This window comes from Myotis yumanensis, unplaced genomic scaffold (genome assembly GCF_028538775.1).
Source record: "Myotis yumanensis isolate MYYU_CA2020_CCGP unplaced genomic scaffold, mMyoYum1.0.hap1 SCAF_1, whole genome shotgun sequence".
Classification (NCBI taxonomy): Eukaryota; Metazoa; Chordata; class Mammalia; order Chiroptera; family Vespertilionidae; genus Myotis; species Myotis yumanensis.
The window spans coordinates 206,115,078-206,142,889 of NW_027223752.1; the positions used below are offsets into that span (position 1 = coordinate 206,115,078).

At 37.3% G+C, this 27,812-nt stretch overlaps 1 protein-coding gene across 2 annotated transcripts in view; it reads left to right on the forward strand.

Annotated features, from left to right (window-relative positions):
* The first annotated feature begins 150 nt into the window (after positions 1-150).
* Positions 151-27,812, forward strand: part of AASDH (aminoadipate-semialdehyde dehydrogenase) — a 29,962-nt gene continuing 2,300 nt past the window's right edge. The window contains exons 1-15 of one of the 2 annotated variants that reach the window (XM_070396297.1): positions 151-610; positions 2,365-2,525; positions 2,891-3,186; positions 4,584-4,704; positions 9,406-9,725; positions 13,158-13,350; positions 15,033-15,274; positions 15,629-15,735; positions 16,238-16,410; positions 17,061-17,253; positions 17,871-17,986; positions 19,032-19,827; positions 24,267-24,430; positions 25,822-25,944; positions 26,428-26,559. In XM_070396297.1, coding sequence (XP_070252398.1) covers positions 2,957-3,186; positions 4,584-4,704; positions 9,406-9,725; positions 13,158-13,350; positions 15,033-15,274; positions 15,629-15,735; positions 16,238-16,410; positions 17,061-17,253; positions 17,871-17,986; positions 19,032-19,827; positions 24,267-24,430; positions 25,822-25,944; positions 26,428-26,559 — 2,910 coding nt within the window. In that variant the 5' untranslated portion in view covers positions 151-610; positions 2,365-2,525; positions 2,891-2,956. The remainder of the gene's footprint in view (positions 611-2,364; positions 2,526-2,890; positions 3,187-4,583; positions 4,705-9,405; positions 9,726-13,157; positions 13,351-15,032; positions 15,275-15,628; positions 15,736-16,237; positions 16,411-17,060; positions 17,254-17,870; positions 17,987-19,031; positions 19,828-24,266; positions 24,431-25,821; positions 25,945-26,427; positions 26,560-27,812) is intronic. The other variant, XM_070396289.1, reaches the window with a different exon arrangement.

The following is a 27,812-nucleotide window of genomic DNA, read 5'->3' on the forward strand; positions in this document are numbered from 1 at the left end:
CAAGTCCTCGCAGACGGTCCCAAAACCCAGCAAGACCACCGGAAGTGCTCCTACCTGATTGGCTCCGAAGTTTCCGGAAGGGGCGGGGCGACGCCGTCTGCCTGCGTCGCTCGCGCTGACGTCAACTCAGCGACGCCGGACATTTCCCCTAGAGCGGGAGGCTTCTCGGTCTCCGCGGGCGCGCAGTTGGCTGTCGCTAAGGCTTTGGGGTGACTGCTCTTTCGCTGCGGGTGACTGGGTGTCTTGCGTGGGCTGCCGGGGGAAGGCTCGGACAAGCTCGGACCTCCCGCCCACCCCCCGAGGCCTGCAGTAGGAGTGGCGCTGGGGTCAGCGCGGGCTGCTGTGCAGGAGGCAGGTCCCACGACTCAGGGGCTGGCTGTGCGCAGGTCGGCTCAGCCTCGGGGCGGCCTGGCCTCTGATGTGAGTCAGTGGTGTCTGGTGGGCGGGTGTCGCGCCCCGTGTGATCCCCCCTGAGTCACCCAGCCTCGGCCCCTCGGTCCCTTCATTGGAATAAGCCTGCCCCGTCTACCTGCGATCTTGGTTTCAAAGAGCAGATGAAAAAGTGCTTTGGAAGCTATAAAGTGCATCGTTATTAGACGAAGTTAGCAATGTAAGTGAAGAAGCCGGTGGGTACGGGGAAAATAAAGTTTCTAGACTACTCACCTGTTTTTTTTTTAAATAGCCAGTAAGTAAGAGGATTTGTTGACATTCCTGCGATGACTACATAGCAGCTTCTGCAGTTGTAAAATAACAAGTATCTTAAACTTAATGATCCCGGAGCTTACGAAATCTGCGACCAGATTTTGCTCCCCGCCCCCGACCCCCCTTGCAAGATTCAAGAAGTGTTTGGGCGTCCAATAAATATATTGTTGGGGAGAATGCATTTGGTTTAGTTAACGAAAATGAAAACCTTAAACAAAAATAGATTTTGCCTTAATTCCCTGTAGCAACCACTGGGAAACTCAAAGGTAGAAAAACATCCTAATTGTGTAGCTACATGTGGTGAGGGTTGCAATATGTCATAAAAATGGCATTAAAAAAAAGAATTTAGTTCATTTTATAATCTTACTCCTTACTTTGAGGTCAGGTAATTTTGGAGTATTATATATTGAGTAGATTGTCCTCAAGCGAAAAATTAACTGCTGTATGTATTTTAAAAATGCATTTTTTTTGTATATAGACTACAAATTTCTGTAAAAATGCTTTAGTACATTCTATAGTGTAGGCAGTTTCTTATTTATATTCTGCAGAAGGTATCCTTTCTTGTAAAGAGGTCCTTCCTCATAAATTTAGTGCATGCTTTGGAAAGTCTTCCTTATATTTACACAATGTATGTATAAAGAAAGCTTAAAATTTTTATCTTGCCCATCACAAATAGCTAGTATTTGTAGAAATCTATATATAAAAGGCCTGTGGCCATAATGCCAGAACGCTGGAACAACCAGTCACCAGGAGATGCATGGAGCACCTCTCAGTCTCTCCCCCAGGCCTGCCATCCCCTGGACACAGAGGCGGGGCCCTTGGCAAGGCAGCGAGCTACTCGTGCAGGACAGGTCTGGGTCTCATGCGATTTCGTGCGCTGGGCCTCTAGTGCTTAATAAAAAGAAATACTAAGTACTAAAGTTATATTTTTAAACTTTATATTTAGAAATCATAGCATTTCCTAACCTTATGGGTCTCAGTAGTTATAGGTTCATTTTGCTCTCTGTAGGAATGTTTTATCAATGTTTTCTAATATTAACTAAATTACATGGATGTAAATGTGTTTTGAATCAGTAGGGAAATCAGTTCAAATAAGTGTGGACAAATTTTTAAAGCTTGAATGATTAAAATCATACTTGCTTTGAAGTCTGGAATGTAGAGTTCAAAAAAATCACCTTTCAAGAAAATACTAGCAATTTTGAGGTTTTTTGTTTTTTTTAAAATGGTTATCCCTAACATTTCTTTGAAGAAATAGTTTCAAATATTTTTATTTAATCTGCATTGAGAAGCCCTCAGAACATTGAATTGATACAATGTTTTATTGAGTTGTAATATGACATTTAGAGTCTAAATTTGAATGAATTTATTGGGAATTTAAATGTCATATAGAATATGAAGAGCTTACTTCTTAACAATTATAAAATGTGACCTGAGTAAAGAATTATACTAAATAGTAATTAGCACAGTTTATATATAGTGGACAAAAACTGAATAGATTGTGGATTTTCTTTTTTCTATCAAAGATTGATTTTGCTTCCTCTTAAGTTCAGTCCCTAAACACAGACTTTATTTGCATTAGTCTTTTCAAATTCACTGTACAGGTTTTAGCACTTTAACATAATCAATTTTTTAAAACATATTTTTAATTGATTTTTTTTACAGAGAGGAAGGGAGAGGGATAGAGAGTTAGAAACATCGATCAGCTGCCTCCTGCACACTCCCCACTGAGGATGTGCCCGCAACCAAGGTACATACCCTTGACCGGAATTGAACCTGGGACCCTTCAGTCCACATGACGACACTCCATCCACTGAGCCAAACTGGTCAGTGCAACATAATCAATATTTAACAATACTGAAGAAAAAATTAACCATGTGGTGCTTTAAATTTGGTCTTATTGGTTAATTTAATATACATACACATTTAGATCGTAGTCAAGAGATAATTCTGCATTTCGACCTGTTTCATCCTTATCAGTGTATACCACTCACCTCTCAAATTTTCTTTCAGCTCTGACCCAGCATTAGGATGATTGCATCAGATTAGTTTGCAACATCATTGTTCTCAGCAAAGTTACCATAAGTAAATTAATAAGTTTAGAGATTCATTAATTGTATGTTTTTGATATAGTTATTTTTTGTGAGTAGTGATTTATATAAGTTTCTCTCTCTCCTTCTCCCTCTACCAGGCTCCCTAAAACTCCCTGTCCCTGTCACACTTCTGCTACTAGTAACGTTAGATAAACTGCAGTGAAATGACTCTTCAGGAATTGGTGCATCAGGCTGCCTCCATTTACTCCAATAAAATAGCTGTATGTTTTGATGAATGTAACAACCAGCCTCCAGTTTATTACACCTACAAGAATCTGGTCAATGCTGCTTCAGAATTATCAAATTTTCTGCTATTACACTGCGACTTTCAAGGAATTCGGGAAATTGGTCTCTACTGCCATCCTGGGATAAACTTACCCTCTTGGATTTTAGGGTAATATGTTTTAGAATTAAAAATTTTTTATTACTCAAACTTAATTCGTAATTCTTTAATACATAGAATATATTACAGATTATTGTTCTGTTTACCATTGGATTCTTCTGTATTGCTTGCTCAATTCTACTAGAGAGGCTAAAGGAGTTCATATTTCCCCTAGGATTATTTTTAATTAATTCACCTGAGCATTTTTTAGAAGTGACTAGAAGTTTTCACTAATAACAGAACATTTAAATGTCTCCAAAATATAAGGCCTTCATTTGCCAAAGGAAAAATTATAAATTCTGTTGTTAGATAAAAGAAAACAGTATTTTAAAAGTAATGTAAATATATTTTTTCCTCTAAGACAAGCTTTAGGTATTCGAGTATTCAGTAAGTGAATAAATAAATAATTGAGAGTTTTGGATAATACTCCATAAAAATTGAGATATGACTTGAAGAAGATACTAATTCAAACAAATATTTAAAAATGTTCAATTATTTAAGTTCTAGAATATTATTTTCATATAGTGATTTCTTTATTAGGGTTCTGCAGTAAATAAAAGCTGTAAAGGATTAGAGATGTTGATATTCATCCCATAGTATGTATGTTAGTAGATTAATTATATAAATGCAAAAGAAAGTTTTAAAATTTTTTATTCAATCATTGACAAAAAATTATTGAGAATGTAGTATGTGCAAAGATCTAGTGTGCCCAAAGTGTCTCCAAAGTGCTTTTAGGTAATACAACTAACTTATCTTTGATTTTATTTATGTAAGTATTGCCACTTACAAATCTATTTTAGGTTTTTTTCCCCTTTTAATTTATACTGGTTTTGGTGAAATATGCCTTTTTAGTATGCAGATTAATAGACTCCACATACGGTGGGGTCTTGACTTACTAGTGTCCTGACTAACGAGTTTTTTGAGATACCAGCTGTCTCTCAGCCGATTTTTTGCATTGAGATGATAGAATAATTTGAGTTAACGAGCTCCCTAACGAGCTCGGTCTCGGAATGAATTAAACTCGTAAGTCAAGGCCCCACTGTACTAATAAGTTGCATGTGGATATTTACCTTGTTTTATGTTACCCTACATAGATGAAGAAATAAGAGTCTGCTACCTGTTTGCTATCTTAGTAGTAGCCTGTTAACCAAGTGTATTTTACTGTAATACATCAGCTTTAAAAAAATCTTAGATTTCTCTGAATTAGATAATGAGAATTTAATATAGTAAACACTCAAGAATACGCAGTATTAAGAGTCAGATAAAAGTAACTACTTATAAACAAAAATGTGTCAACAAAAACATCGAGAATTTCTGATAAATTCAATAGTAAAGTACATAGAGAAATAGAAATGCTTAAAGATTATTTTCAACATATTGTATGCTGACTGTATACTTTGTTTCCTTAGAATTCTCCAGATCCCTGCTGCTTATGCTCCCATTGATCCAGATTCACCACCAGCATTATCAACTCATTTTATGAAAAAATGTAATCTACAGTACATTCTTGTTGAAAAACAGCAAATTAATGTAAGTGTATATTTTTAAATGTTTTTTATGTGTTACATTTATCTTTCAATTGATAAAGGCCTTTCCTTTATCCCCTCTTGATTTCTGAATTTACTAACTCTGCAGGATGTCTCAGCATTGTTGACATTTTGAGTTGGTAATTGTTTTTTTTTTTGTCAGGAGTGTCCTGTACATTATAGGATGTTTAGCAACATCCCCGGTCTCCAGCCACCAGATGACAGTAGAATCCCCCAGTTCTGACAACCAAAATGGTCTCCCGACATTGCCAAATGTCTGCTGGCAGTGCCCTCTACCCCCTACACTCTGTTGAAAAACACTGCTCTATGGCATGAACATATCGTCTGGCTTTATAATCATGTATTTTAATTTCCTTTCTCTTTCCAAAGTTGTTCCTATACTAGGAAAATTTATAATACTTGAAACTTTCATTTTTCTACTAGAGGCCTGATACACGAAATTCATGCAAGAGTAGGCCTTCCTTCCCCCGGCTGCTGGCACCGGCTTCCCTCCGGCATCTGGGCTTCCCTCGCAGAGGGAGACCCTGCTCACCCACCGCATCCCACTGGTCGGTGGCCTGGGCCTCCCTCTGTGGTTGCGATCATGGGGCAATGGCTGGGCCCCTGATCAATCACATTGCATCTGCCTTGGCTGGCCTGGTGCCAGTGGGTGTCATAGCGTGGCCCTGGATGGTCGTCCAGATGGTCGTTCTGCTGTTCAGCCATTTGGTCGATTTGCATATTACACTTTTATTATCCTATATAATAAAAGCCCAGCGACTGAACAGTGGAATGACCAGAACGACCAGTTGACCAGTTGCTATAACGTGCACTGACCACCAGGGGGCAGACGTTGAACGCAGGAGCTGCCCCCTGGTGGTCAGTGTGTGCCCACAGTGGGAGCGCCGGCTTGGCTGACCAGGATGAGTGGTGCTCTCATAGTGGGAGCAGCCACTCAGAAGGCAGGCCCATAGCCCCTTGGCTGACTGGGATGAGCGGCGCTCCCATAGTGGGCCAATCCCCGCAGGCCATGCCCCGCCACCAGTGCACGAATCCCGTGCACTGGGCCTCTAGTATAGAATATTTATGGCAATTTATAATAGTGAACAATATTAAAGAATTGTAAGCAAGCTTAGATTTTGAAAAAGAGATTGGTACTTAGACCATACCTTTCTGGAAAATTAAGTTTATTATAATTCTAAAATTTTGACTGCCAACCAAAGATCTAGCCAAGAAACACTGCTTTAGGCCTGGGGTAGGGTGGGAGCTTCATGGGGAGGGGTAAAAGGGGTGGCAATGGGAGACATCTGTAATACTCTCAACAATAAATAAAATAAAAAAATAAAATATGTAAAAAGGAAACACTGCTTTAGGGGAAAGCATTGGTATTATATGTTCAGCAAGAGGCAGCCCATATTTTATTATTATTTATTTCTTGTTTATAAAATACTGTCTTGCCAAAGAGAAAAGAACATTATAGTAGGTATATTCAATTTAGCCTGTTTTTACCCATTTCTTATCCAAACTTATATATTTGGGGGTAATATAAATGCATTTTACCTATGTCTGTAAATCTCTGTCTGTATATATAACAATAAGAAGTATCAAAAGTTTAAGATAGATGAGGACCTCTAGAGAATCATGAGTATTTGAGTAAAGTCTCCAGAAGGAGACAACTGAAGTATTCATTTGGTTAATAAATATTTTTTAAATAAACATGTATTAATGTCTGGCCAAAGTTTTCTCTTCTCCTCAAACTGGTTAATTCCATTGTTGTTGATGTAAACAAAACTAAAATGGGGTGTGACCTTCATTTTTCTTAACAACCTTTGTGAAAGTTTTATTAAAGAGGTGATGGGATGTGAGAATTAAATACTTGCTTATAGGAAGAAGTTGAGCACATAGCAAAACCCTTTACTTCCTATAGAAAGTACTTATTTCATATTCCATAACTTTGATGATGGTATGAGTGTTCTTCCTTCATTTAGCACAGGAGCAATGGGGAAGTAGTTACTGAGCATCTACTGTATGCCCAGCATCCACCAGAGCATTGGTTCTCAGCTGGGCATATGATTTTGCCTCCCAGGAGACATTTGGCAATGTCTGCTGTTTTTTTAATTTATTTTTTTATTGATTTTAGAGAGAGGAGAAAGAGAGGGAGAGATAGAAATGTCAATAAGAGAGAAACAACACTGATCGGCTGCCTCCTGCACACCACCTACTGGGGATTGAGCCCGAAACCTAGGAATATGCCCTGACCGGGAATCAAATCGGTGACCTCTTGGTGCTTAAGTTGACACTCAACCACAGAGCCACACCAGCCAGGCTGTCTTGTGTTTTTTATTGTCACCGTGGCAGCGGGTGCTACTGGTAAAGGCCAGGGATGATGTTAAAAATCTTAGAAGGAACAAGACAGCTCCCCTCAGAGTTATCTGGTCCAAAATGTCAGTGTTGAGATCAAGAAACCCTGCACTAGAGTCAGGTTGTCTGGGAGGACATTGGTATGTGAAAGAAGCCCAATACATGATTCTTGCCCTCCAAATGCTTATAATTTAGTTGGAGAGAAAAGGTTAATACTCCTAAACCTGTAAGTCTACATAGTGTGATATTGTTGTAAGTAAAGTAAATATAACTTAGTAGAGATAGGAAAATTTTAATGGCAGAAGATGGTTTTGTGTGTGTGTGTATTTTTAAATATATTTGTATTGATTCCCGGGAGAGAGAAATATCAGTGATGAGAGAGAATGATTGATTGGCTGCCTCCTGCACGCCCCTGCTGGGGATGAAGCCCTGACCTCCTGGTTCATGGCTCAATACTCAACTACCGGGCCACACTGGCCAGGCCAGAAGATGGTTTTGAGTTAAGTCTTTAGAAAATGTAGGTCTGTCATTGAATATTACAGGCCACATCCCATCTTACCTCTAATATACACACACCAAACCAACAGAAAACACTATAGGCTTCTGGGTTTTGACCCTTTTCCTCTCATTTATATTGATTTCTTTAATGTGAAACTTAAGTTATATTTTATTAAGCTGCTGTTTATCAAAATAAAAATGTATATTCAAAGGAACGTCACTTTTGGCATGGCCAAACTGAATTTAGCATCTTTTTATCTGAACTTAGCTCTGTATTAATCTTTCTTTACCAAATACCTGACCCAGAATCTCAGTGTTCTTGGGCTCACTCTATATCCAGAAGGTTACCAAGCCCTGTTGATTTCTTTGCTCAAAGACCCTTTCTGTCCACTGTGGTTGCAATTAGTTCAAGTACCATACAGCAAATCTAAATTGTTTCAAAAGGTTCAATAAATGGCTCTCACTTATTAGACAGAGTCTTGACAGAGTAAAGTCTAGTCTGTGCTGCTGCCACCTTCATTTGGATCCTATTGCTTATAGGTTAAGGTTTAAACTCAGTATTGAGTTTAAAAGTTATGCAAAGTTATTAAGGACTAGAGGCCCAGTGCACGAATTCGTGCATGGGTGGGGCCTGGCCAGCCCACCCTGATTGAGTCGGGCCAGCCGGGGGGAGAGGCCACGGATGGTTGGCCAACTGGCCCCATCCCCTGTTCAAACTCCCGGTCGAACTCCCAGTTGAGGGGACAATTTTAGCCTTTTATTATAGAGGAGGATAGGATTAGCATCTCATCTCCTGTTAACAACACTACTCACCTTCTTCCTCTTCTCCAGTTCTGCAGCTTGTTGAAATGCTTAATGCTCTCCACAACACCAGTTTTCTTGGGTCTTACACTCTGTATTAGCTATTTGCCTGAAGTACCCATCTTCTTTATTTGGAGAATAGCTACTTACAAATACTACATATGAAGAAGCAATTTCTGACCTTCTAGTCAGTTACATTCAGCCTCCTCGGTTCCTATATTTCATTGTCATACTTACCACATTGTACTGCAGTTGTGTATTTTTTTGTTTTGTTTTGTTGTTAATCCTCATCCGAGGATATTTTTCCCGTTTTTTTTTAGACAGAGTGGAAGGGGCAGAGACAGAGAGAGGAAACATTGATGTGAGAGAGACACATCGATTGGTTGCCTCCTGCATGTGCCTCAACCAGGGCAGGGATTGAGCCTGCAATCAAGGTACATGCCCTTGACTGGAATCAAACCCGGGACCCTTCAGTCCCAGGGCCAATGCTCCAATCACTGAGCCAAACCAGCTAGGGCATGCAATTGTGTGTTTTTATGTCTGTTTATTTTGAAGGTGACTTCGAAAGTAAGGACAGCACTTTACTCTTGGAAGTTTCTATTTTATTTATTTTTATCCCTGGATTTATAGCAAGTTTTCAAAAAACACAACAATTACAAAGCCATAATGAGCCCAGCTGGTGTGGCTCAGTAGTTGAGATTCAACCTATGAACCAGGAGGTCACAGTTCAATTCCGGGTCAGGGCTTATGCCTGGGTTTCAGGCTTGATCCCCAGTAGGAGTGTGCAGGAGGCAGCCTATTAGTGATTCTCATCATTGATGTTTCTCCCTCTCCCTTCTTCTCTGAAATCAATAAAAATATATTTAAAAAATAAATAAACGCAAGGGATGAGGACACATTTGTAATACCTTAACTAATAAAGAATTAAAAAAATAAAATAAAAATAAATAAACGCTATAATGAACGAGTAAATGAACACTTTATATTACTTCTGTGCAAAAAAGAATGTCTTTTTAACGTATTGGAAATTGTCTCCATTTAACAGAAATTCAAATCTTCCTATGAAAAATTATTGAACTATGATACACTTACAGTAGAACATAATGACTTAGTACTCTTCAGACTTCATTGGAAAAATGTTGAGGTGAGCTTGATGCTAAATGATAGAAAAGAGAAATACGGAAAAGAAAAAGTGGTAAACAGCACCAGTTCTGAGAAAAGCAATGAAGAAAAGCCAGAAGAGCATATGGATGTGAGGCTAAAACATTGTTTAGCCTATGTTCTCCATACATCAGGCACCACGGGGATACCCAAGATTGTCAGAGTCCCTCATGCATGTATAGTGCCGAACATCCAACATTTCCGGTAAGTTCTGTGCTTGGAGTCCTTTTTCAGAACTTGCAACCCCCACATTATTCAAGGGTCAACTATACAAGTTTTATGTGACGGGACTCTTCATAGGGAATGAAGGCCGAAAGAGATGGCAAAACCTGCTTGCTTTTATATTAGGTTGAACAAAGAGTCAGTTGTGGAAAAGTGACTAAACTATGTGGGGAGGCTAAGGGAAGATAATTATTCTAACAAGGTCTGTTTGTATAGAATTCTCTGAGTCTCATCTTCTAGTTCTTAATGATAAGAATGTTACTTTCCTTCTGCTATAGCAGTGGTTCTCAACCTTCTGGCCCTTTAATACAGCTCCTCATGTTGTGACCCCCAACCATAAAATTATTTTCGTTGCTACTTCATAACTGTAATTTTGCTACTGTTATGAATCATAATGTAAATATCTGATGTGCAGGATGGTCTTAGGTGACCCCTGTGAAAGGGTCGTTCGACCCCTCGCGACCCACAGGTTGAGAACCTGTGCTCTAGGGAGGATATCTTTCATTTGGGAATTTCAGCTCCTGTTTTTATGGGGGCGGGGAAGGAAGATCAGAGTGTTTGTATGGACTGTTTTTCAAGTGCCTTTAACTCAAACCAGTCAATATGCCAGAGCAGCATATTTTGGTGTGGCATGTTCTGAACTCCATCATTAAAAGTTAAAATTAGAAGGCTTATCTACCTGATTTGGTAGGGAAAAGGGAGGGGGGGGAGGCTTCTGTGGGAAGAACGAACAAGTTTCTTTATGAAAGACGAAGAGATAAGAAATTTTGTGATAACGTTAGTTTGTGCTGGTGAGAATAGTCTTTCCTGCGTCAGGACCATGAAACTCCCCTGCGGAGAGAATATGGTAGGTTTACTCTTTTGTCTTTGCTGGGAGTAAAAGCCACTCTGAAGAAGTTTGTGGCAGCCTAATTTCCCAGAAGCTGCTGTTAGTCAGATAAGGGATACTCTAAGAAGGCTTTTTTTTTTTTTGCATCTGTTGAATCCAAAAGGTCTTCAGCTTAAAACAGGGGTGGGCAAACTTTTTGACTCGAGGGCCACAATGGGTTCTTAAACTGGACCGGAAGGCCGGAACAAAAGCATGGATGGAGTGTTTGTGTGAACTAATATAAATTCAAAGTAAACATCATTACATAAAAGGGTATGGTCTCTTTTTTTTTTTTTTAGTTTTATTCATTTCAAACGGGCCGCATCCGGCCCACGGGCCGTAGTTTGCCCACGGCTGGCTTAAAATAATATTTATACCAACTCTGGGGTTCTGAGTGGATCCTCACAATACCATACTTGAAGATATTTTGAAGTTAAGGTAATCCCTGCTTTTAGATAGTGGGTTTTGTGTGTTCAAACTGAAGTACTGTAGTGCCATAGGCTCAACACAGACTGTCCATGCTCTATAATACCCTAACCGCATATATTCTATTCTGCTCTTTGATCAGCTACTGAGAGAAAACACCAAGTAGTGGGGAAAGGGAGTCAGAGGTCTCTATTAAGCATCAGTGAGTGAGTAGGATAGAGTAAGTCCAGATTCCAACCAGAAAAGAACCAGGAGAATAGATCAGAGATTTATTACAAGGAGTTGGTTTGCAGTTGGGGCTGGCTAAGCAATACTCAAGTACGTAGCATAGACCAGCTGAAAGGGGTGATCCTGAGCAGGCTGGAACCTCGTGGGAATGTGCGTGTCCACACGCAAGTCAGAAACGAAGATCCAGCGGTAGGGAGAGTAATTGCAGACTCAACTGCTGTTTTGGAGTCTCCTCAGAAAAGACCTGCACATTCTTTAATGGCCTCCCCAGACTAAATCCAAACCCAGGGTTAGCTCTCTTTTGATTGAAGTCAACTGATGAGGGACTTTAATCATATCTACAAAAAGCCCTTCACAGCAGCATCTAGATCAGTGGTTCCCAACCTTGGCTGCACATTAGAATCACCTGGGAATCTTTTTAAAATCCTGATTTCTGGGCCTCAGGCGTGTCCACAAGCAAGTCAGGAACGAAATCAGGATTTTAAAAAGATTCCCAGGCCAAAACCGGTTTGGCTCAGTGGATAGAGCGTAGGTCTGCGGACTGAAGGGTCCCAGGTTCGATTCCGGTCAAGGGCATGTACCTGGGTTGCGGGCACATCCCCAGTAGGAGATGTGCAGGAGGCAGCTGATCGATGTTTCTCTCTCATCCATGTTTCTAACCCTCTATCTCTCTCCCTTCCTCTCTGTAAAAACTTAATAAAATATATTAAAAAAAAAAAAAAAAAAGATTCCCAGGTGATTCTAATGTGCAGCCAAGGTTGAGAACCACTGACCTAGATAGTGTGTGATTGAATAATTGGGCAAACGTGTGTGTGCTACCAATGCAGTTGCCTCCCTCTGTCTTCTAATTCTCAAGAGAAAATATCCTTTGTCTTCTCCTTAATGGGAAATGAAAGGGCAAGGGCTAGGCCCTCCACCTTGCCCCAGGGTAAGGGCTAGGCCCTCCACCTTGCCCCAGGGTAAGGGCTACGCCCTCCATCTTGCCCCAGGGTAAGTGCTCCATCTTACCTTGGCCACGTGTTTGGCAAGGAGCTTCTTCCTGGAAGTCTAAGCCTCTGCTAGCCACACCCAGGAACAAGACACCGACTTGTGCCTGGCCAATCGGCAGAGCACAGTCCTTTCTCCTCCCCTTACTCCAACTCCCCCTATATAACCCGTCTCCACACAGAGTTATCTCTCTCTGCTTCCTGCTGCTGTGTCGGCAAGGTGGGGGAGCCGAGCTAGCTCGAATAAAGACTCTTATGCTTTTGCATCGGACATGGCTGGCTCCCTGATGTGGTTTCTTGGGGATCCTGAAATCTGGGCATAACAGGAAACATACTAGAAGGAGAATTCTGGGGACTGTAGTTCAATCCGGCCACGTTAACCCATCAGAAAGCTATCACAGATGATTAAATATGTCATGGTAAAAAGCGTATATTGCTTTAAATGGCTTTTAATCCTTACGTTTATAAAGAAGAGTTATAGCCTAGCCGGTGTTGCTCAGTGGTTGAGCATTCACCTATGAACCAGGAGGTCACACTTTGATTCTTGGTCAAGGCACACACCCTGGTTGCAGGCTTGATCCCCAGTAGAGGGTGTGTAGGAGGCAGCTGATCAGTGCTTCTCATCATTGATGTTTCTATCTCTCTCCCTCTCTCTTCCTTTCTGAAATCAATAAATATATATATATATATATATATATATATATATATATATATATATATATATTTTTTTTTTTTTTTTTTTAAAGAGAGTTCTAGAATTAATATCACCATATTGGTTAATGTAAATTAAAGAATAAAAATCTGGCTATCACCCAAGAACTTAATGGTCATAAATACTTTGTTAGGATATGTGTTTACCAAATAAATATTAGACATTTCTCATAGTTACATTCTGTTTTTCCTTAGGGTACTTTTCGAGATCACACAAGAAGATGTTTTATTTCTAGCTTCACCTCTGACCTTTGATCCCTCAGTTGTGGAAATATTTGTTGCTCTATCAAGTGGTGCCTCTCTGCTTATTGTACCAACTTCTGTCAAAGTGCTCCCATCGAAATTAGCTGCTGTTCTCTTTTCCCATCACAGAGTGACTATTTTGCAGGTACATTTTAGGAACAAATGAAATGTTTAGTCCTTTATGATTCAGTATTTTAAGTGTTTTAGAGAACGTTTTGCATTCCTGAAATTCTTTACAGTGGATTAATGATAATCTAGTTAGATTATCAAAGGCTATCTCCTGATGATCTCACTTTTTTGTTTGAGAATATAAAAAACAAATCAGTTAATTCTGGCTAGAAAATTATTGTATATTTTATACATGCTGTTATAACTAGAGGAACTTGGCTTTTACTCTGATCTGTGGGGATATGCTGCCTTTCCTGTCTTTAAGTTTATTGTATTTCTCATTAAAACCTAATTTAAGTATGTTAAATTATAATTGAGTTAGGCATTTTAAAAAATTTAAAAAATATGTACCTGAAAGTATGTTACTGGTACACAAGCCTTAAGATAGTAATTGCAAGTAGTTAGGTACTAGAGAGAAATAACAAAATTATGTGTATATCATGATAAACTAAAATTACCAGTTTTATATCTAGTATAATGAAACTCAAGAGGATGTTGAATTTCTGCCCCAAACACAAAATTTGATAATGACTTTTTTTTTGGCAATGTGTTTTTCATCCTAAAAAAACAAAACCAAAAACATATATATATATACACATATATATAATATGCATATATACTATATGCATATTATATATATGTGTATATATATTCATTCACAGAATGACTCATCAGCAGATGAGAATTTATATCCATTGATATATTGCTGTATTCATCTATAATAATAAAAGAGTAATATGCTAATTAGAGAGAAGCCTGGGTCCCGGGTGCCAGAGGGAAGGAAGGCAGCCAGGGGAAGGAAGGCCTACTCTTGCACGAATTTCATGCACCAGGCCTCTAGTTTCATTTATATATATCTGTGTGTGTGGCATTTCGTTACAGCAGCCTGAACAGACTAAGGCAAAAATGAATGAACTATTGATACACACAAGATAGAATAATCACAAAGTATTTATGTTGAGTGAAAGAAGTCAGGTCAAATCAGAATACATGTTGTATGATTACATTTTTATACAATACTAGAAAATTCTAACTGATCATTAGTGATAGAAAATAGATCACTATTAGCAGTTATCTGGGGAAGGGGTCTAGTTGAAGGGAAGAATTATAATGGTACATACGTAATTTTAGGCTATATGTTAAGACAAACATATAGGTATATGTTTATTATTTGGATTGTGATGGTTTCACAGATATATCTGTATATATTTTAAAATTTATATTGTATACCTTAGATATGTACAGTTTATCATGTGTCAGTTATACCTCAATAAAACTGTTTTTAAAAAGTTTAATTCATGCTGTTTTCCTTAGGCATATTTTTTTGTCCATTTTATATACTTTTTGCATAGAGATAATAGGAAAGGGAATGTAAATTGATTTTATAGATTTGTCATTTTTATCTGTAAACCTTTTTGTCCAAACTACATAATGAACCGTAACTAGTATTTTTCTTAAGTTTTTGGCTAAAGCAAAATTTATATTCACATTAAAAAGATAATGCTTCCTCAGGAGTTTTCCAACTATGATTTGCTATGTAATAAACATAGGTTTAATTTCCATGTGGGCTTCCAATGTTAAGCTTTGAACAGATCATTGCTTTGTTTACCTTTTTAAAGAAGTGAAGGGAAGAAATAATTATTTCTAATGTATCTACAGGCAACACCAACATTGCTTAGAAGATTTGGATCTCAGCTTATCAAGTCAACTGTTTTATCAGCTAGTACTTCTCTTCGAGTACTAGCCCTTGGTGGTGAAGCATTTCCGTCACTGACTGTTCTCAAAGGCTGGAGAGAAGTAGGCAATAGAACACAAATATTTAATGTTTATGGTATCACAGAGGTATCAAGTTGGGCGACTTTTTACAGGATTCCAGAGGAGATTCTTAACTCTACTTTGAAGTAAGGGTTTTAATTACTAAACAGGTTAGAGAGAAACTCTTTTTCCAGTATCTTAACAATAATAGTGTTTTGATAGGCACTGGGATAATAATTTTAGAACACTATGTTATCAGAATTTTAAGCTGGGAATCCAGAACCTTTCTTGTTATAACTGGTGCTATAGATCCTGCTGGAACTTTTTGTGACTAAACAGCAAGAAATAACAGATCTAACCTTTTCCTCTTGGCAGTCTTTGAATTAGAACATAATAAAAACTTTTTGTTTATTTACTTGATACTATGTGACTTAAATACATTAGAAAATATTCTATTCAAATGAAAACTTTTAAATCTGGTTTTGGTTATGTTTTCACAGATGTGAATTGCCTGTACAACTGGGATTTCCACTGCTTGGAACAGTAGTTGAAGTCAGAGATACTAGTGGTTTCAGAATTGAAGAAGGCAATGGCCAAGTATTTTTAGGTTGTTTTATATTTATTGATAGGGAATGATTTTCTTTTTCAAGAAAAAAAAAATCTTTTACTTTTATTTTCCCCAGTTTTTCTTATGTTTAGTATTCTTCTCAGTGATGATAATTTTAAATCTCAGTCTCATCTTCATAGTGATAAAACATTTAATAAGTTACCATAATTATTTTAGATAACAATGTCTAAGGGAAGATATAAGAGTAATTTAGAAACTGTTACTAGGACCTTTATATTTGTAGCTAAAATTCTATTTAGTCAGAGTTGTTAGACTTTTTAAAGTCACATCTATGATTTTAGAAATAAAATTTTTTATAATTTTACTTGTGGTTATTATCTCTAATTTTATAATATTTAAAAGTGAGCCCCTTTTCTTATAAATATTAAAAACTTAAAACTGAGTAACTGAACTTTTGAGGATATTATTGAGTTGATGATTTTAATATATTTTCCATATTTTATTTTTATTTTTATTACATTGATGTTTATATCTTGTGGAGGTGGCAGAAACAGAGTATGTTTTCTTGATGGTGAAGTGACAGTACCACTTGGCACAATGCGAGCCACAGGCGACTTTGTGACTGTGAAAGATGGAGAGTTATTCTTCTTGGGACGAAAGGACAGTCAGATCAAACGTCATGGCAAACGTCTTAACATTGAACTTGTGCAACAGGTAGAATTATTTAAATATTAAGTATCTACTAATATATGCAGATATTAGAGGCAGCCACCAATAATTATCTATGCCAGAATTTTCTGTCAGTATCATTTAAGTCTAAGATTTTTATAAAAGTGATGAATTACAATATTAGGTATGGATAATTCAGCATGCCCTTTATTGCCAGCATGAAGTGACTAATTGGATTTTGTTAACTGAATATCAGTTGGCTTATTTTGCTATAAAAGTTATTATTTTTGAAAAAATGTTAAGAACCCTGTGTTCTGATAATAGTAATAGCAAAATAAAAAAAAAATCTCTAGTGTATTTCACAATTTAATTTGACTGTGTTGACTTCAGACATGATAAGTTTGAGCATTTAGGAAGTTTGTTTTTAAATGTCCTCATTGGGACTTAAGAACACAAATAGCAGAGTGGTGCTACCAGAGGGAATGGGGTGAGGGAGAAGGGGGTCCTAATATAAGGTGACAGAAGATTTGACTTTGGGTGGTGAGCACACAGTGCAGTATACAGATCTTGTAATATAGAAGCCCAAACATGAAACCAACCTATATGTTCATGTTAACCGGTGTTCCCCAGTCAATTTAATAAATAAAATTTTAAAAAATGTCCTCATTGGTAAATTGGGATAATCTCTTTCATAGGTTGCTGAAGGACTTCAACAAGTGGAGTCATGTGCAGTTATATGGTATAATCAGGAAAAATTAATTCTGTTCATGGTGTCAAAAAATGAGTTAGTAAAGAATTACATCTTTAAAGAACTAGAGACACATCTTCCAAGCCATGCAATCCCGGATGAGCTTGTGCTGATTGACTCTCTACCATTCACATCTCATGGTAAAATAATTTAAAGCAGATATGGTTTAGTGCCAAAAAATACTAATTGTATTCATAAGTAGTTTAAAGGCCATGCAAATCCTTTTTAGAAGTAGTAGAATATAATGTGGTTAACCCTCCATTACATGCTTTGTATAAATGAGGACATTTTAACTCATTTTATCTCCAGAAAATCTTGTGAGGAGGTATTATTTGCAGGTGTGGAAAGTAAGGCTTAAAAAGAAGAACTAATTTTCCCAAAATCACATTGCTGGATAGTGGTAGAGTTGAAGTTGTGTTTAGGATTGCTTAACTTCAAAACATTTGCTCTTGATTACCATATTATATTGCTCTCCCAATTTCATCTTTATTTAATATTTACTTCAAATTGCAATAATTGTTTGGTTAATAGTGCCATTTCTTTAACTCTTTAAATGAGGGACATTAGTCTTATTTTTTATCTGTGTATTTATTTCCCATTACATTCTTGTTAGCATGGTACTACTTTCTTTAGAACTGATTATCTGTGAGAAACTATTCTATAGAATTTCTAACATTTACACTGAAAAATGTATGTATTCTTGTGACTAATGAAGATTTTAGCATAACTTTAAAAAGTATTTCTCTTTCACATTAAGGCAAAATTGATGTTTCTGAGTTAAACAAGATCTATTTAAACTACACAAACTTGAAGTCTGAGCATAAGCTCAAAGGAAAAGAGGAACTTTGGGGAAAATTACAGCATTTGTGGAAGGTACACCTTTTAAGATACAAACTTGCTATTGTAAAGAGGTCATTTAATATCTTTAGGGAATGATACCATTGTATTAAGTCTGAAAAAAATTTCTAAGAATGTTATTGCTGCCCAGGTGGTAAGAAGTATAACTCCATTTATTCAATTTGTATTAAAATAGGGTTAGGTTCTCTACCATAAGTAAGCTCCCTATAAAGAAATTTACTGGAAGTGAGGTAGTCATAAAAGGCATAAGTAGACAAAACCTATCTTGACATAACTAAAAGGACCAGTGGAGTGTAGTAACACTTTTGTCAAGAGTTGAGAAAATAGCTAAATTTTGCTATACATAATCTATTGTATAAGGGCTTATTACATCATTATTCCAGAAGTACTTTCAGCTGCAACAGGTATGTTTCTGCTTAAAGGAATTTATATATAAATATAAAAGTTTATGTATTTATATATAAATATATATAAATTCTGATTTAATTTCATAGACTAATGTTCATATTTATGATAATTTTTGAAATATATATGTATTTTTTTATTACAACCATAATAACTCAATACAATTTTTCTTAGATAAAATGTGGAGTTTTTCAAGGGGTTCTGAATAGAGGGTGTAATTATACGTATGGTGTTGTCTGAAAATAAGGGATATCTAAGTAAGGGTCTTAATCCACTTTATTTTTAAATTTTGATTTATATGAAGCAAATGAAGATAAATATTATTCTCATAGAAATAGCAGATATTAGTAACTTTATAATTAGTGAATCAGATGTTTTTATAATTCTGTTCCCTATTTTATGGTTAGGAAAACTGCTCAAAGGGAAGTGTAATTTGAAGTTTTAGAGTGAGTTTGTGACAAAATTGGTAGCATAAAGATGGTCTCCTTTACTATGAAGAAAATAATTTTAAATTTTATTTTAATTATTAAAATATTTTGTGTGTCTTATGTTCATTTCATTAATGTAGATACTATTTCTATCTATACCTGTGAATGTTGAATTTTTTTGGTCTGGTCCCTTATTTCACCATATTTCTCCCTTCTTCCGTTTGTAGTCTATTCTGAGTCTCCCAGAAGATTCTTTGAAGGTTCCTGATGAGTCACTTTTCTTAAATAGTGGTGGAGATTCCTTGAAGTCCATACGGCTCCTCAATGAGATTGAAAAACTTGTTGGCACATCAGTACCTGGGCTTCTGGAAATTATCCTTAGCAATTCCATTTTAGAGATTTACAATCACATCCTTCAAACAGTGTTTCCAGATGAAGACCTGACATTTCGTGAGAATTATGCCACTAAAAGAAAATTCAGCAACATTAATCAAGAGGAAACCAGTGGAAAATCTTTACATCAGAAATCAGACATGCCTGTAAATTTAGACAATGGGATAAATGCTTTTATTGCACTGAGCAGAGGGAGTCAGATTGTGTCTGTGAATGCTACTAAGTTTTTAACTAAGTTAAAACATTGCCCTTCTGCCTATTCTTCTGATTTAATTTCACAGACTGCTATTAAAAAAGTGAAAAGCTTAAATCCGCCAGCTCTTCTTGGGCAGTCAAAAGATTCAACATGTGTTGAAAAAGTTTATGAAGATGGAACATCTGTGATAAGGGCTGAGACAATGGAATTACAAGTCAGGTGGAGGGCAGACACAGGCAAATGTGTAGATGCTTCGCCTCTCATCGTAATACCAGCTGTTGATAAGTCATCTGCAACTGTGTACATTGGCTCCCATTCTCATAGAATGATGGCAGTTGACCTTTACTCTGGGAAGGTGAAATGGGAACAGCTTTTGGGAGATCGAATTGAATCCTCAGCATGTGTATCTAAGTGCGGAAACTTTATTGTAGTAGGTAAGTTGGGCAAGTTTCTGAATTTGAGGTTTATGGAGTTAAATTTAATTACCTTATGATAATATTTAGGACTAACAAATAATAAAAAAACTTGTATATGGTGAATTTAGTTGTTGTCAAAGAAGAATAGTTCACCATGTGCTGATTTTCACAGTATGGGCCATGGGATCAGAGTCACTGGATTTGAACCTAGCTGTAAAGCTGTTACCAGCTCTGTGACCTTCGACAAGTTGCTGAACCTCTTAGAACTTCAGTTTTCTCTTGAGTTCATGGGCGTAACAAATAAAACATGTTGCTGTGTCACAAGTTATCTCAAAACTTAATGGTTTAAAGCAACAAATATTTATTGAATCTCACAGTTTTCCTTAGCTGGAAATTCCAGCTCAGGGTCTCATATGGCTGCAGCCATCTGAAGGCTTGACTTGGACTGGAAAATCTGCTCACTCACATTGCTGCTGGCGGGAGGCTTTAGTTCTTTGTTGGATCTTGGCAGGAGCTTCCAGTTTCTTGACACATGGTCCTTTCCATAGGCTGCTTGAATACCCCGTAACATGGCAGCTAACTTCCCTCAGAGTGAGTGATCCAAAAGAGAGAATGAAGAGGAATGAAGTGTTTTTATGACTTAGTCTCCAAAGTTGCATATCATCATTTTTGCTTTATTCTGTTCGTTAGAAGTGCATCATTAAGTCTGGTCCACCCTCAGGGGTGTGGGGGAGGGTGGGAGATTAAGCTCTTAAAGGAAGAGTATCAAATAATTTGTGGACAAATTTTAAAACTACCACAAATCATCTTGGAGCTTTTGATAAGATTAAATGACATAATTGCTTATGAATCTCTTAGTACATGGGTAGGCACAAACTAAGTGCTCATTAAGTGTTACTGCTACCCAGTTTCATTAAAGTATGGGTGACTTTTACTCTACTAGGAATATGAGGGTCTAAGTGTAATGCCTCCTTTTTATTCCCCAAACTATGTTAGGTGCACTTTATGTAGTTATGGAATCTGTTCATCAGAACTTTTCAGACTAAGTGCTTAGAAATATATCTCCCCTACTTGTGCTCTCCTATCTGGGATCTACTTGAATCTGCGTTTCATCCTTCCCTTTTGAACATCTACTTTTTGAAAATTATGCTACAGGAAACGTTGAGTTACACATGTGAATGATCATGAGTAATCCCCATGCATGTGAGTCAGCTCATTGAAGTCACTGTTTGCATCCCAACTGTCTAGACTCAAAGCTTATGGCACATGGTGGTCACTTAGTATTTTAAACATTTTTAAATTAATATATAATTTATATACAGTAAAACTCATCCTTTTTAGTATATAGTTCTGTGTTTTGACAATATGCATTTGTCAAATGCATACCTTCATGTAATCATTACTACCATCAAGAGTTCATTACTCAGACAACATTTTATAACTGTTTTCTAAAATGTATACTTTGCTACTAGAAAAAAAAAAAAAAGAATTCATTACTCCAAAAAATTCTGTGTCACTTGTTAGTCCTCTTTCCTGCTACCCCTAACCCCCAGGTAATTACTAATTTGTTTTCTGTCCCTCTGGTTTTGCTTTTTCCAGAAAGTCATATAAATGAAATTTTACAATATGTAACTTTTGGGTCTGACTTCTCTTACTGAGCACAATGTGTTGGAGATCCATCCATATTATGTAAAATAATAAAAGCGTAATATGTTAATTAGACTGGATGAGGCAGAGGCAGCCACTGCAGCTGTGGGGGCCAAGCCCTTTGCACAAATTTTGTGCATCGGGCCTTTAGTTGTATGAATAAGTAGTTTCCTGTTTGTTGACTATTTTATTGTATGGATGTACCACAGTTTATCCATTCCATTTGGGTTATTTCCAGTTTTTAGTAATTAGGAATAATTACAAGAAGCATTTGTGAACAAGATTTTGTGTGAATATAAGTTTTTGTTTCACTTGTGTCAGTACCTAGGAGGGGGAGGTTGTATGGTAAATGTAGGTTTTAATTTATAAGAAACGACTAAATTATTTTCCAGAGTGATTGAACCACTTTGCCTTCCTACCATCAATGTATGAGAAGTCCAGTTGCTCCACATCCTTGTCAGCACTTGGTATTGTCAGTTTAATAAGATTTTTAAAAAACGTTATAGCCATCCTGATAGGTATGCAGCAATACCTCATTGTGGTTTTATTTTCATTTTTCTGATGATAGTGATGTGACCACCTTTTCATATACCTGTTAGGCATTTCTATGTCTTCTTTTGTGAAGTCTGTTCAGGTCCTTAGCCCATTTTTTATTTGGGTTGTTTGCTTATTGTTCATGTATCGTTTTCCTAATTTCATTGAATTATCTGTATTTTCTTTTTGTAGCTCTCTGAATTTTTAAAAATAATTGCTTTGAATTCTTTGTCCAAGACTTCATAGATTTCCACTTCCCTTGTGTCAATCACTATAAATTTATTATGTTCCTTTGGTGGTATCATGTTTCCTTGATGTTTCATGTTCCTTGTAGTCTTGCATTTATGTCTTCACACTTGAAGAAGTAGCCACGTCTTCCAGACTTTATGGACTCCCTTCTTTAGGGAACGATCTTAACTTGTGTGTCGGTAAGAGGGCGCTGGCTCGGTGAGGTGCACTGTTAAGTTGGGTCCAGGGTCATGTGGGATGCCAGTCCCGGGGACACCAGCTCCAAGGGTGTGCCTGTGCAGCAATGCCAGTGCTGGGGGAGGGCTTGGTGGCGCTGGCTCCAGAGGGGCGCAGTGGCATGGCCCCTGGAAAGCTCCAGCAGCTGTAGTCCACATTGATGAAGTTTTTAAAAGTTTTAGTCATTCAGATATGTATGGGGTGGTATGTTATTGTGCTTTAAATTTGCATTTGCGACTCTTTGTAGAAGCTTATTTGCCATCTATATATCTTATTAAGTATCTGTCCAGATCTTTTACCCATTTTTAAGTTATTATGTTTGTTTACTTAGTGGGTTTTGAGAATTTATGTATTTTGGATATATATTTATCAGATGTTTTGCATATTTTTTCCCAATCTGTGGCTTCTTTTTCATTCTCTTAACATAGTGTCTTTTGAAGAGAAATTCTTAACTTTAATAAAGTTCACTTTATTATTTTTTCCTTTTATGGCTCATGCTTTTGATGTCATATCTAAGAAATCTTCACCTAACCCAAGGTCACAAAATTTTCTTCTGGAATTGAACTGAACCTGAGACATTTTTATTACCTGGCTGGGTCCTTGGGTGTCCTACTATATATAGGACATTTCTCTTCACCATCACTAAGCAGACCACTCTCTTGAGCAAGCAGTAATTGCCAGAAAAACAGTAGCAACAAAACCAGCACAGCAAGTGTTCTGGAAATTGGGCCTCAAGTAAGCAGCATTGGTTGAACCCATAGACAGAACCAAAGAGTGATGGGCCAATGCCCAGTGGAAACTTGAGTGATCTCTGCTTTGTAGATTTTGACTACCCACACTTCCACCTGGGTTATTTTGGCTACACCAAGTCAGGGGCACCTGCCCTATATTCTCATCCATATCAGCAGTTTGGGAAAAGCAGTCTGGTGTTGCTGTTAGGAGCACAGGCTCAGGAGCTTGATTTCTTAGGTTCAAAATCTCTCCCATATATTAGCTGAGTAGTTCTGCCCTAGTAACTTAATTTCTGTTCTTCAATTCTGTCATCTATAAAATGTAGTTACAATAGCCCTTGCTTCCCTGTGAGGATTACATGAGTTAATAGATGTAAAATTTTTAGAATAGCACCCTTCACAAGGTAAAAAGCTCAGTAAACATTGGCTATTGTTAATGTTAGCATTTTTTGAACACCTTCTTTACACTGGGTGTTTATTCACATTATTTTATCTTAATTGTCACAATAATCCTGGGAGTAGATGTATACACATTCAGCGGAAAAATAATCTGAGGCTCAGTGATACTGGGTAATTTGCTCAAGGATACCCATGACAGGATTTGAGTCGGTCCATCAAGCCTCTCTCCACTGCAACATGCTTCATTGTTTCATTAGTGGTGAAGCACTTTATAATAAGGTGCCCTCTGCCAGAGTGGTTCAGTTACTTGAGCGTCATCACATGTACTGAAAAGTTGCCAGTTCGATTTCCGGTCACAGCACATACCTGGGTTGCGGGTTCAGTTCCAGGTCAGGTCACAAAGGCAAACAATCAATGTTTCTCTCCCTCTCCCTCTCCTATCCTCTCTCTCTAAAATAAAATATATATATATATTTTAAAAGGTGTACCTACTAAATGGTATTTTACACAAGTGATTACTGTTCGGTTTCTGCCTTACATTGCTGAAATTTAAATCTGAGCTGAACATAGAGCCCAAGTACACATGAAGAGTATCGAGTATAAATTGCTATGATTTAGGCTACAGAATGATTTTCCAGTGGGTTGTCTAAATCTCATCTTTTACATTTTGTTTCCCAACAGGCTGTTATAATGGGTTAGTTTATGTTCTAAAAAGTAATAATGGAGAAAAACACTGGATGTTTACTACTGAGGATGCTGTCAAAAGCTCGGCAACCATGGATCCAACCACAGGATTCCTCTACCTTGGCTCTCATGACCAGCATGCATATGCTTTGGATATTTATGTAAGGATTTGCCTCATCAGTCTCATCTGAGGAAGAGTGTCAAACTGTCAGGTTCTCTTTGACTAAGGGAGCAGGTGTTAACTATTTTCCAAGCTTAGCATTGTGGTCTTGGAAGAATAAAGAGTTAATAACAGTCATACCTTAAAACATTTTTAACTCTCTTACCAAATTTTCTACTCAGAGTTCTGAAATATAAAAAACTTAGAATCATCATCTTGACAATAGAAAAGAGTTACAAAGGAAAATGTCAAATTTTAAAAAATTAAGTATTACAAAATTTAAAAGTAGTAAGTTGGGGGGGATGGAATGGAAACAAATGAGACAGTTAAAACTGATTTATATTTATAAGTATGAATGAAAATAAAGAGTAAATACAAGTTTATAAGAAAAGACCCAGATAGAAAAATAGGGGACTCCAAAGAAGAAATGGCTAGTAAATGTATTTAAATATTTAAATCATTTAATGATCAAAGGAATGAAAATTAAAAACTGAGAGAAATAAATGGTATTAGATTAGAATGATAGCATTAATGCTGAGGTTGTGACTAGTGAAAGACTCTGAGGAAAATAATTTGGCCATAGGTAACAATTTCATATCCTTTGATTCAGTAAAACTCTTCTTTTGGGAATCTATCCTGGCAAAATAATCAGAAACTTGGAGAAATATGTGCATCATGATGTCTATTTCCAAGTTGTTTATAACGACAAGAAATTAATTCCAAACACTTTTCAATGGTAAGGTAGTGAGATAAACGATTTTATGTTCATATGGAATATTGTGCATTAAAGTAAATTTAAAGAGAAAAAATTAGATACCAAGTGTATATTCAGAATGATCTCAATGATCTTAAACTCTGTGTGTTTGTGTGTGTGTATCAAAAAAATCAAAGGGAAAATGCTAAACTGTTAACAGTTGGTGGTCTTGGTCTTTATTCTAACTTGATTTGCCATAGTAAGCATGTCAGTAGTCCCCTATTTTTCTATCTGGGTCTTTTCTTATAAACTTGTATTTACTCTTTATTTATTACTTTTATATTAAAAATAAAAACTTGCCCTGGCTGGTGTGCTAAGTGGTTAGAACTTTGGCCCACAAACCGAAGGGTTGCAGGTTCGATTCCCAGTCAAGGGCACATATCTGGGTTTCAGGTTTGATCTCCAGCCCATGGGCAACCAATTGATGTGTCTCTCTCACATTGATGTTTCTTTCTCCCTGCCTCCCACTCTCCCTTCCACTCTCTCTAAAAATCAATGGAAAAAATATCCTCGGGCAAGGATTAAAAAAATAATAAAAATAAAAACTTAGTTAAATAGGTATAGCATATAATAGGGATAGGATATGTGAATTTGTTAACCACCAGCAGAAACCAATTAATTTGCTTTCTTATTTGCAGGAAAAGAAGTGTGTTTGGAAGTTAAAATGTGGAGGAACTATCTTTTCTTCGCCTTGTTTGAACTTGATTCCGTATCACTTGTATTTTGCTACACTGGGAGGACTTTTACTGGCTGTAAATCCTGTAGGCATAAAATAATTTATATTGCTTTTATTACCTATTTATCTTTAATATTCTTTATTTTGAATTCTGAAAATTAGGTAGTTTTGGTTAGCCATAGTCCAGATATCACTAAACCAGAACTCATTAAGAATGACTGACATGAAGTCTAGAAAGCTGACCGAAATCAACTAAGATCTGTGCAGGTCTTCTATCTATTTTTTAAAATAGAATTTTCTTACATTAGAAGTTAGGATGGTCTAAGGATAGATACTATGTGCTAGCTATTTCTTTCCTGGCTTTAGTGCAGGTTTTTAGCTCTCATAGATAGTACTGATTGATTTTATAGCTGTGTATATGTGTACTAGCCTCGTTTATGTCAGCATGTCATTATAGCATTTTCTGATGTTTTTATAGCTTTGCCTCCTAGAGATTTATGAGTTTGTTTTATACAGTTAATTGATTAGAAAGATTGAAATGCTATGAATTGCTTTTTGCCCATGACAGGCCACTGGAAATAGAGTTTGGAAACATTGCTGTGGGAAACCGCTCTTCTCTTCTCCAAGGTGTTGCCTGCAGTATGTTTGTATTGGCTGTGTAGATGGGAATTTACTTTGCTTTACTCACTTTGGAGAACAGGTAAATTTTTCTGGTACTATTTTATGTATCTTTCTCAAAGGAATAGTAGTAGTTGGTGACAACTGAAGTAAAACTTTAAATGTCATTATTCAATTCATGTTAAAAAACTAGTTCTGTTTTGTCAGGCCATGGGTTTCTTTTCTTTATTTTTTTTTGAATCCTCACCTGAGGACATGCTTAGAGAATCAGAGAGAGATCCATGTGAGAGAGAAACATCAATTGGTTGCCTTACCATACGTGCCAGACTGGGATTAAACCCAGGTCTGTGCCCTGACTGGGAATCTAACTGGCAACATTTTGGTGCACAGGAAGATACTCAACCAACTGAGCCACTCTGGCCAGGCCATACATTTCTTAATTTGTGAATTGGTGCAATATATTTCAAAGATTCTATCCAAACATTGTTATACTTGTGCTATTCCCCTCCTCCCAGTTTTTAAAAATTTACAGCTTGAAACCAATTTTATTATAACTTCTTTTGAGGTTACGAAAATTTAAAGAAGTCCCTGCTTTCTCTATGAAAACCAAAATCTCTTGTATAACCCACATTGCCTTATATGGGGGTCGCATATTCAACTTCATGACTAGCAGGGTAGGCTCCTTCTGGGTTATATTAGATCTTTTGTTGGACGCAGTATCTTCACTCCTTTAAGTACCTGCAAGTGACTATCATTTTGGCACAACTGCAGCTGTGGTTTTGATTTGGGGGATTGCTTTGTGGATTTGAGAGTGCACTAGCTCCAACATGAGTGAGCCCATTGATGGCTAGAGTTGACTCTATATGCTCTTCATTCACCCCTCATTGCCTAGCAGGTTCTTTTGCTCTGTGCGACAGTCACTTTTTGAAGTCTTTTATTTTGTTTACATAATGTTTTTATTTACAAAGTAGTTTGAAGAGGCAAATGCTATTATTCCCGTTTGTTTAGATGAACCTTAGAAAGGTTAAAGTGACTTTGTCCAAGTCAGGGACAGAACTGAGATTATAAATCATACTAGAGGCCCGGTGCATGAAATTCGTGTGCGGGTATGGTCCCTAGGCCTGGCCTGTGATCAGGACCATCTTCCCTGGCTGCCCGCAGTCGGCCCTGCCCCCCCCTACTGCCACCCACCCCCGGTTCCCCGTTCGCTATTGGGTGATTGGTGCCTGACAGCTGGGGGAAGGGACTGAAAGGTTGGGTGTTCCCACCCGCTTGCTGGCCCTGCCCTGTCTCAGGTTGCCCTCTGTATATGGGGCAACCGATGGGGCGGGGGCC